Here is a 12,314-nt window from a genome sequence, read left to right as displayed (position 1 = left end):
TGAATAGACTCAGACAGATACAACACATCAATATTCACACTGACAGGATAAATAGACTCAGACAACACATCAATATTCACCCTGACAGGATAAATAGACTCAGACAGATACAACACATCAATATTCACCCTGACAGGATGAATAGACTCAGACAGATACAACACATCAATATTCACCCTGACAGGATAAATAGACTCAGACAACACATCAATATTCACCCTGACAGGATAAATAGACTCAGACAACACATCAATATTCACCCTGACAGGATAAATAGACTCAGACAACACATCAATATTCACCCTGACAGGATAAATAGACTCAGACAACACATCAATATTCACCCTGACAGGATGAATAGACTCAGACAACACATCAATATTCACCCTGACAGGATGAATAGACTCAGACAACACATCAATATTCACCCTGACAGGATGAATAGACTCAGACAGATACAACACATCAATATTCACCCTGACAGGATAAATAGACTCAGACAACACATCAATATTCACCCTGACAGGATAAATAGACTCAGACAGATACAACACATCAATATTCACCCTGACAGGATGAATAGACTCAGACAACACATCAATATTCACCCTGACAGGATAAATAGACTCAGACAGATACAACACATCAATATTCACCCTGACAGGATAAATAGACTCAGACAACACATCAATATTCACCCTGACAGGATAAATAGACTCAGACAGATACAACACATCAATATTCACCCTGACAGGATGAATAGACTCAGACAACACATCAATATTCACACTGACAGGATAAATAGACTCAGACAACACATCAATATTCACCCTGACAGGATGAATAGACTCAGACAACACATCAATATTCACCCTGACAGGATAAATAGACTCAGACAACACATCAATATTCACCCTGACAGGATGAATAGACTCAGACAGATACAACACATCAATATTCACCCTGACAGGATAAATAGACTCAGACAACACATCAATATTCACCCTGACAGGATGAATAGACTCAGACAACACATCAATATTCACCCTGACAGGATAAATAGACTCAGACAGATACAACACATCAATATTCACCCTGACAGGATGAATAGACTCAGACAACACATCAATATTCACCCTGACAGGATAAATAGACTCAGACAGATACAACACATCAATATTCACACTGACAGGATAAATAGACTCAGACAACACATCAATATTCACCCTGACAGGATAAATAGACTCAGACAACACATCAATATTCACCCTGACAGGATGAATAGACTCAGACAACACATCAATATTCACTCTGACAGGATGAATAGACTCAGACAGATACAACACATCAATATTCACCCTGACAGGATGAATAGACTCAGACAGATACAACACATCAATATTCACCCTGACAGGATAAATAGACTCAGACAGATACAACACATCAATATTCACACTGACAGGATGAATAGACTCAGACAACACATCAATATTCACCCTGACAGGATAAATAGACTCAGACAACACATCAATATTCACACTGACAGGATAAATAGACTCAGACAGATACAACACATCAATATTCACCCTGACAGGATAAATAGACTCAGACAGATACAACACATCAATATTCACCCTGACAGGATAAATAGACTCAGACAACACATCAATATTCACCCTGACAGGATAAATAGACTCAGACAGATACAACACATCAATATTCACCCTGACAGGATAAATAGACTCAGACAACACATCAATATTCACACTGACAGGATGAATAGACTCAGACAACACATCAATATTCACACTGACAGGATGAATAGACTCAGACAGATACAACACATCAATATTCACCCTGACAGGATGAATAGACTCAGACAACACATCAATATTCACCCTGACAGGATGAATAGACTCAGACAACACATCAATATTCACACTGACAGGATAAATAGACTCAGACAGATACAACACATCAATATTCACCCTGACAGGATGAATAGACTCAGACAGACACAACACATCAATATTCACCCTGACAGGATGAATAGACTCAGACAGATACAACACATCAATATTCACCCTGACAGGATAAATAGACTCAGACAACACATCAATATTCACCCTGACAGGATAAATAGACTCAGACAACACATCAATATTCACCCTGACAGGATAAATAGACTCAGACAACACATCAATATTCACCCTGACAGGATAAATAGACTCAGACAACACATCAATATTCACCCTGACAGGATGAATAGACTCAGACAACACATCAATATTCACCCTGACAGGATGAATAGACTCAGACAACACATCAATATTCACCCTGACAGGATGAATAGACTCAGACAGATACAACACATCAATATTCACCCTGACAGGATAAATAGACTCAGACAACACATCAATATTCACCCTGACAGGATAAATAGACTCAGACAGATACAACACATCAATATTCACCCTGACAGGATGAATAGACTCAGACAACACATCAATATTCACCCTGACAGGATAAATAGACTCAGACAGATACAACACATCAATATTCACCCTGACAGGATAAATAGACTCAGACAACACATCAATATTCACCCTGACAGGATAAATAGACTCAGACAGATACAACACATCAATATTCACCCTGACAGGATGAATAGACTCAGACAACACATCAATATTCACACTGACAGGATAAATAGACTCAGACAACACATCAATATTCACCCTGACAGGATGAATAGACTCAGACAACACATCAATATTCACCCTGACAGGATAAATAGACTCAGACAACACATCAATATTCACCCTGACAGGATGAATAGACTCAGACAGATACAACACATCAATATTCACCCTGACAGGATAAATAGACTCAGACAACACATCAATATTCACCCTGACAGGATGAATAGACTCAGACAACACATCAATATTCACCCTGACAGGATAAATAGACTCAGACAGATACAACACATCAATATTCACCCTGACAGGATGAATAGACTCAGACAACACATCAATATTCACCCTGACAGGATAAATAGACTCAGACAGATACAACACATCAATATTCACACTGACAGGATAAATAGACTCAGACAACACATCAATATTCACCCTGACAGGATAAATAGACTCAGACAACACATCAATATTCACCCTGACAGGATGAATAGACTCAGACAACACATCAATATTCACTCTGACAGGATGAATAGACTCAGACAGATACAACACATCAATATTCACCCTGACAGGATGAATAGACTCAGACAGATACAACACATCAATATTCACCCTGACAGGATAAATAGACTCAGACAGATACAACACATCAATATTCACACTGACAGGATGAATAGACTCAGACAACACATCAATATTCACCCTGACAGGATAAATAGACTCAGACAACACATCAATATTCACACTGACAGGATAAATAGACTCAGACAGATACAACACATCAATATTCACCCTGACAGGATAAATAGACTCAGACAGATACAACACATCAATATTCACCCTGACAGGATAAATAGACTCAGACAACACATCAATATTCACCCTGACAGGATAAATAGACTCAGACAGATACAACACATCAATATTCACCCTGACAGGATAAATAGACTCAGACAACACATCAATATTCACACTGACAGGATGAATAGACTCAGACAACACATCAATATTCACACTGACAGGATGAATAGACTCAGACAGATACAACACATCAATATTCACCCTGACAGGATGAATAGACTCAGACAACACATCAATATTCACCCTGACAGGATGAATAGACTCAGACAACACATCAATATTCACACTGACAGGATAAATAGACTCAGACAGATACAACACATCAATATTCACCCTGACAGGATGAATAGACTCAGACAGACACAACACATCAATATTCACCCTGACAGGATAAATAGACTCAGACAGATACAACACATCAATATTCACCCTGACAGGATAAATAGACTCAGACAACACATCAATATTCACCCTGACAGGATAAATAGACTCAGACAGATACAACACATCAATATTCACCCTGACAGGATGAATAGACTCAGACAGATACAACACATCAATATTCACCCTGACAGGATAAATAGACTCAGACAACACATCAATATTCACCCTGACAGGATAAATAGACTCAGACAACACATCAATATTCACCCTGACAGGATAAATAGACTCAGACAACACATCAATATTCACCCTGACAGGATAAATAGACTCAGACAACACATCAATATTCACCCTGACAGGATGAATAGACTCAGACAGATACAACACATCAATATTCACCCTGACAGGATAAATAGACTCAGACAGATACAACACATCAATATTCACCCTGACAGGATAAATAGACTCAGACAACACATCAATATTCACCCTGACAGGATAAATAGACTCAGACAACACATCAATATTCACCCTGACAGGATGAATAGACTCAGACAACACATCAATATTCACACTGACAGGATAAATAGACTCAGACAACACATCAATATTCACCCTGACAGGATGAATAGACTCAGACAGATACAACACATCAATATTCACACTGACAGGTTATATATATTTCTCCCCCCCCCCCCCTTCTCACGCAAGCACACACACACACATACATACATACACATATACACACACACATACATACACACATACACCAATCAGCATCCTCATTCATCCCTGTTACTGGAGAGATCCCCACTTATTATCCTGACATTGAGAGCTCTCATGGGGTGGATCTGTGCAACAGGTGCTCAGGACGTTTGGGGGGGGGTCGACACCACTTCCTCCCAACCCAGCAATGCACTCTGGGATCTGTAGTAGCATACATATACATATTATGAATGCATTTATTTTCCCTCCTTGTAGTCTGGGTGTTTGTAACATAATATGTAGGCTCCTGCTGAGGGGGATGTTGTTATATAGTATTGCCATCATTGTGACTCAACAATTAAAATATTCTTCCTATTGGTGTGGTCTATTATCATTAGGTTGTAATACCCATGGTTGTCCAGTGGGTGGCGGACTTGAGTCAGATACACAAAAAAAGTCTCTCCCCGTCGTCCTGACAACGCCGTGTAAACTCACAGTGCTTTCTGAGGGACCAAAACAACACACACTGGCATGTTGTGACAAGAGAAATGACTGAAAACATCAACATGTCATCGGGTTGACTGGTTATGACTGAGTTTCGAAAAACGTTTGATATTTGAAGAAGAAGAAAGAAAAAAAGAGAAGAATCGTACGTAAATATCTCTCACAGGTAAAGAGAAGATACATTGCACATAATGCTGCCGGAAGTAGATAGCTAACGTTTGATAGCTTAGCTATCGTTTATTTTCAATGAGATTATAAGCACATCCCATTAAACCCAGTTTAGTCAACTCAAAGCTGGTCAAGCTACGTTTTAGTAAACTAGGTCCAAGGATGAAGGTTTAACTAAAATAGCTAGCTAGTCACGCTGCTAACTATCTAACCAGATGGGGCTAGCTAAGGTTAGTTTGCTAATGTATTAACAGCTAGCTATCCTAACATGTTACGCTAACTAGCTACATCAGAAAAAAGGGGGGTATCAACTCCATTATCTTTCGTTGTTGCTGGCGCATTAGCTACGAATTAAAACGAGACCCTCAACTAGCCTTAAATGTGATGATCTAGAAGAATAAAACATATTGCTACGTGTGGCGCTTGTTGTAGCTATTGTAAATGCTAAGTCAGCCAGTTAGCTAGCTAGCGGCTAAACCCTCTTCTTCTTCTTCGTGTGTTTCCGGCAGACTAGACGCCGTGTTCCGTATTGTTGCCTTTTGCAGGTCAGAGTTGCGGATTGAACAGTTAGGTTAAAAAGGAGGGGGTGGTGGGGGGGGGGGGGGGGGGGGGGCGAAAATCATAAATTGCATCACCAGCTAACCCTGCACCAGTGGAGGCTGCTGAGGGGAGAACTGCTCTTAATCAATGGCCGCAATAGAGTATAATAGATGGAATGGAGTGTAATAGATGGAATGGAGTGTAATAGATGGACTGGAGTGTAATAGATGGAATGGAGTGTAATAGATGGAATGGAGTGTAATAGATGGAATGGAGTGTAATAGATGGAATGGAGTGTAATAGATGGAATGGAGTGTAATAGATGGAATGGAGTGTAATAGATGGAATGGAGTGTAATAGATGGAATGGAGTGTAATAGATGGAATGGAGTGTAATAGATGGAATGGAGTGTAATAGATGGACTGGAGTGTAATAGATGGAATGGAGTGTAATAGATGGAATGGAGTGTAATAGATGGAATGGAGTGTAATAGATGGAATGGAGTGTAATAGATGGAATGGAGTGTAATAGATGGAATGGAGTGTAATAGATGGAATGGAGTATAATAGATGGAATGGAGTGTAATAGATGGAATGGAGTATAATAGATGGAATGGAGTGTAATAGATGGAATGGAGTATAATAGATGGAATGGAGTGTAATAGATGGAATGGAGTGTAATAGATGGAATGGAGTGTAATAGATGGAATAGAGTGTAATAGATGGAATAGAGTGTAATAGATGGAATGGAGTGAATGGTATCACACCCATGAAAACCATGTTTCTGATACCATTCCATTTACTCCATTCCAGACATTATTATGAACCGTTCTCCCCTCAGCAGCCTGCACTGTAGACTAATGATTAGGACCTACACCCCAGGTTGTAGACTAATGATTAGGCCCTACACCCCAGGTTGTTTAGACTAATGATTAGGCCCTACATCCCAGGTTGTAGACTAATGATTAGGCCCTACACCCCAGGTTGTAGACTAATGACTAGGCCCTGCACCCCAGGTTGTAGACTAATGACTAGGCCCTACACCCCGGGTTGTTTAGACTAATGACTAGGCCCTACACCCCAGGTTGTAGACTAATGACTAGGCCCTACACCCCAGGTTGTAGACTAATGACTAGGCCCTACACCCCAGGTTGTAGACTAGTGACTAGGCCCTACACCCCGGGTTGTTTAGACTAATGACTAGGCCCTACACCCCGGGTTGTTTAGACTAATGACTAGGCCCTACACCCCGGGTTGTTTAGACTAATGACTAGGCCCTGCACCCCAGGTTGTAGACTAATGACTAGGCCCTACACCCCGGGTTGTTTAGACTAATGACTAGGCCCTACACCCCAGGTTGTAGACTAATGACTAGGCCCTACACCCCAGGTTGTAGACTAATGACTAGGCCCTACACCCCAGGTTGTAGACTAGTGACTAGGCCCTACACCCCGGGTTGTTTAGACTAATGACTAGGCCCTACACCCCGGGTTGTTTAGACTAATGACTAGGCCCTACACCCCGGGTTGTTTAGACTAATGACTAGGCCCTACACCCCAGGTTGTAGACTAATGATTAGGCCCTGCACCCCAGGTTGTAGACTAATGATTAGGCCCTACACCCCAGGTTGTAGACTAATGATTAGGCCCTACACTCCAGGTTGTAGACTAATGATTAGGCCCTACACCCCAGGTTGTAGACTAATGACTAGGCCCTACACCCCAGGTTGTAGACTAATGACTAAGCCCTACACCCCGGGTTGTAGACTAATGATTAGGCCCTATACCCCAGGTTGTAGACTAATGACTAGGCCCTACACCCCAGGTTGTAGACTAATGATTAGGCCCTACACTCCAGGTTGTAGACTAATGATTAGGCCCTACACCCCAGGTTGTAGACTAATGACTAGGCCCTACACCCCAGGTTGTAGACTAATGACTAGGCCCTACACCCCATGTTGTTTAGACTAATGACTAGGCCCTACACCCCAGGTTGTTTAGACTAATGACTAGGCCCTACACCCCAGGTTGTAGACTAATGACTAGGCCCTACACCCCAGGTTGTAGACTAATGACTAGGCCCTACACCCCAGGTTGTAGACTAATGACTAGGCCCTACACCCCAGGTTGTAGACTAATGACTAGGCCCTACACCCCAGGTTGTAGACTAATGACTAGGCCCTATAACCCAGGTTGTAGACTAATGACTAGGCCCTACACCCCAGGTTGTAGACTAATGACTAGGCCCTACACCCCAGGTTGTAGACTAATGACTAGGCCCTACACCCCATGTTGTAGACTAATGACTAGGCCCTACACCCCAGGTTGTAGACTAATGACTAGGCCCTACACCCCGGGTTGTAGACTAATGACTAGGCCCTACACCCCGGGTTGTAGACTAATGACTAGGCCCTACACCCCAGGTTGTAGACTAATGACTAGGCCCTACATCCCAGGTTGTAGACTAATGACTAGGCCCTACATCCCGGGTTGTAGACTAATGACTAGGCCCTACACCCCAGGTTGTAGACTAATGACTAGGCCCTACACCCCAGGTTGTAGACTAATGACTAGGCCCTACACCCCAGGTTGTAGACTAATGACTAGGCCCTACACCCCAGGTTGTAGACTAATGACTAGGCCCTACATCCCGGGTTGTAGACTAATGACTAGGCCCTACACCCCAGGTTGTAGACTAATGACTAGGCCCTACACCCCAGGTTGTAGACTAATGACTAGGCCCTACACCCCAGGTTGTAGACTAATGACTAGGCCCTACACCCCAGGTTGTAGACTTATGACTAGGCCCTACACCCCGGGTTGTAGACTAATGACTAGGCCCTACACCCCAGGTTGTAGACTAATGACTAGGCCCTACACCCCAGGTTGTAGACTAATGACTAGGCCCTACACCCCAGGTTGTAGACTAATGACTAGGCCCTACACCCCAGGTTGTAGACTAATGACTAGGCCCTACACCCCAGGTTTTAGACTAATGACTAGGCCCTACACCCCAGGTTTTAGACTAATGACTAGGCCCTACACCACAGGTTGTGTAGACTAATGACTAGGCCCTACACCCCAGGTTGTAGACTAATGACTAGGCCCTACACCCGGGTTGTAGACTAATGACTAGGCCCTACACCCCAGGTTGTAGACTAATGACTAGGCCCTACACCACAGGTTGTGTAGACTAATGACTAGGCCCTACACCCCAGGTTGTAGACTAATGACTAGGCCCTACACCCCAGGTTGTAGACTAATGACTAGGCCCTACACCCCAGGTTGTAGACTAATGACTAGGCCCTACACCCCAGGTTGTAGACTAATGACTAGGCCCTACACCCCAGGTTGTAGACTAATGACTAGGCCCTACACCCCAGGTTGTAGACTAATGACTAGGCCCTACACCCCAGGTTTTAGACTAATGACTAGGCCCTACACCCCAGGTTTTAGACTAATGACTAGGCCCTACACCACAGGTTGTGTAGACTAATGACTAGGCCCTATACCCCAGGTTGTAGACTAATGACTAGGCCCTACACCCGGGTTGTAGACTAATGACTAGGCCCTACACCCCAGGTTGTAGACTAATGACTAGGCCCTACACCACAGGTTGTGTAGACTAATGACTAGGCCCTACACCCCAGGTTGTAGACTAATGACTAGGCCCTACACCCCAGGTTGTAGACTAATGACTAGGCCCTACACCCCAGGTTGTAGACTAATGACTAGGCCCTACACCCCAGGTTGTAGACTAATGACTAGGCCCTACACCACAGGTTGTGTAGACTAATGACTAGGCCCTACACCCCAGGTTGTAGACTAATGACTAGGCCCTACACCCCAGGTTGTAGACTAATGACTAGGCCCTACACCCCAGGTTGTAGACTAATGACTAGGCCCTACACCCCAGGTTGTAGACTAATGACTAGGCCCTACACCCCAGGTTGTAGACTAATGACTAGGCCCTACACCCCAGGTTGTAGACTAATGACCAGGCCCTACACCCCAGGTTGTAGACTAATGACTAGGCCCTACACCCCAGGTTGTAGACTAATGACTAGGCCCTACACCCCAGGTTGTAGACTAATGACTAGGCCCTACACCACAGGTTGTAGACTAATGACTAGGCCCTACAACCCAGGTTGTAGACTAATGACTAGGCCCTACACCCCAGGTTGTAGACTAATGACTAGGCCCTACACCCCAGGTTGTAGACTAATGACTAGGCCCTACACCCCAGGTTGTAGACTAATGACTAGGCCCTACACCCCAGGTTGTAGACTAATGACTAGGCCCTACACCCCAGGTTGTAGACTAATGACTAGGCCCTACACCCCAGGTTGTTTAGACTAATGACTAGGCCCTACACCCCAGGTTGTTTAGACTAATGACTAGGCCCTACACCCCAGGTTGTTTAGACTAATGACTAGGCCCTACACCCCGGGTTTGCAGTGCACATTCAGTTGTCACACAGTAATTTCTTTGTGATGGTCTTAGCTACTATAATACATAATATATATTTTTATTCAACAGAGACCCCCCCCCCCCCCCCCCCCCCGGGAGTAAGACGGAACAACAATGGGTCTGTTTGATAAACTAGCTGGCTGGTTGGGGCTGAAGAAGAAGGAAGTGAATGTTCTGTGTCTGGGATTGGACAACAGCGGCAAGACCACCATCATCAACCGACTCAAACCATCCAATGTAAGTCTACACTGGTAGCCTGGATCAATTAACCTACTTAATGATCTAGGATGATAATGAGTTAGTGATTTGCTGTGATATAGTATGACCTCCATAAAGATATAGCTTGTTAAACCCACATACAGTGGGGAGAACAAGTATTTGATACACTGCCGATTTTGCAGGTTTTCCTACTTACGAAGCATGTAGAGGTCTGTAATTTTTTTTTATCAAAGGTCTGTATGGAGGAGTGGGATAAAATCCCTGCTGCAGTGTGTTGCAAACCTGGTCAAGAACTACAGGAAACGTATGATCTCTGTAATTGCAAACATAGGTTTCTGTACCAAATATTAAGTTCTGCTTTTCTGATGTATCAAATACTTATGTCATGCAATAAAATGCAAATTAATTACTTAAAAATCAGACAATGTGATTTTCTGGATTTTTTAGTAGGAAAACCTGCAAAATCGGCAGTGTATAAAATACTTGTTCTCCCCACTGTATATACAGGTGTAAAAAAAATTAAGACACTTTAGGATTGGTTTTCAGAGGATAAGGATTCCTTCTCCTCCTGAAGAGGGATGGTGGAGAGAGGAACAAGGAGACACCGCAGGGAGAGAGGTAGAGAAGAGGGGGAGATGGAGAGAGGTAGAGAAGAGGAGATGGAGGAGGAGATGGAGAGAGAGGAGAGAAGATGGAGAGAGAGAGGAGGAGATGGAGGGAGGAGGAGATGGAGAGAGAGAGGAGGAGATGGAGGGAGAGAAGAGGAGATGGAGAGGAGGAGATTGAGGGAGAGAAGATGAGATGGAGGGAGAGAGAGTAGGAGCTGGAGAGAGGGTAGGAGATGGAGAGAGAGGAGGAGTTGGAGGGAGAGAAGATGAGATGGAGGGAGAGAGAGGAGGAGCTGGAGAGACAGGAGGAGATGGAGGGAGAGAAGAGGAGATGGAGAGGAGGAGATTGAGGGAGAGAAGAGGAGATGGAGAGGAGGAGCTGGAGGGAGAGAAGAGGAGATGGAGAGTAGGAGCTGGAGGGAGAGAAGATGAGATGGAGGGAGAGAGAGGAGGAGCTGGGGAGAGAGGAGGAGATTGAGGGAGAGAAGAGGAGATGGAGAGGAGGAGATGGAGGGAGAGGGAGGAGCTGGAGGGAGAGAAGAGGAGATGGAGGGAGAGAGAGGAGGAGCTGGAGGGAGAGATGAGGAGATGGAGAGAGAGAGGAGGAGCTGGAGGGAGAGAAGAGGAGATGGAGGGAGAGAGAGGAGGAGCTGGAGGGAGAGAAGAGGAGATGGAGAGGAGGAGATGGAGAGAGAGATGAGGAGATGGAGGGAGAGGGAGGAGATGGAGGGAGAGAGAGGAGGAGATGGGGGGAGAGAGAGGAGATGGAGGGCGAGAGAGGAGGAGATGGGGAGGAGGAGATCTTATTTTACTGTTAAATTAACCTTCCATTGTTACACATCGTTTTTTTGGTTGAGATTTAAAAACTACAGTTGTGTATCTAGCCATGGTGCCTTTACCAAGATCAGAAACCATCAGGAACAACTAGAAACCTCTGGACTGTCTCCAATATGTTTGGAGTGGACAGGAAGTGGTTGATGCAGAGAGAGAAAAAGAAGAAGACCAGGGATGAGGGATATCAGGGACGGAAGACCTCCAAGACGTTTGGAGTGGACAGGAAGTGGTTGATGCAGAGAGAGAAGAAGAAGAAGACCAGGGATGAGGGATATCAGGGATAGATGACCTCCAAGACGTTTGGAGTGGACAGGAAGTGGT

The 12,314-nt window shown here is 44.0% G+C and overlaps 1 protein-coding gene across 2 annotated transcripts in view; it reads left to right on the top strand.

Moving 5' to 3' along the window:
- Positions 1–5,113: 5,113 nt before the first annotated feature.
- LOC149975369 (ADP-ribosylation factor-like protein 6) overlaps positions 5,114–12,314 on the top strand; it is a 19,597-nt gene continuing 12,396 nt past the window's right edge. The window contains exon 1 of one of the 2 annotated variants that reach the window (XM_090206728.1): positions 5,114–5,322. Coding sequence is in view for 1 of the 2 variants with exons in the window: in XM_090206727.1 (XP_090062853.1) it covers positions 10,447–10,569 (123 nt within the window). In the remaining variant the exon portion in view is untranslated. Of the gene's footprint in view, positions 5,323–10,365; positions 10,570–12,314 lie in introns of those variants that run through there. The other variant, XM_090206727.1, reaches the window with a different exon arrangement.

The sequence above is a fragment of the Oncorhynchus mykiss genome, chromosome 18 (assembly GCF_057628025.1).
Source record: "Oncorhynchus mykiss isolate SJ-2025 chromosome 18, ASM5762802v1, whole genome shotgun sequence".
Taxonomy (NCBI): Eukaryota; Metazoa; Chordata; class Actinopteri; order Salmoniformes; family Salmonidae; genus Oncorhynchus; species Oncorhynchus mykiss.
The sequence above is the reverse complement of the archived record's forward strand: the minus strand, read 5'-3'. Positions and strand labels throughout refer to the sequence as shown.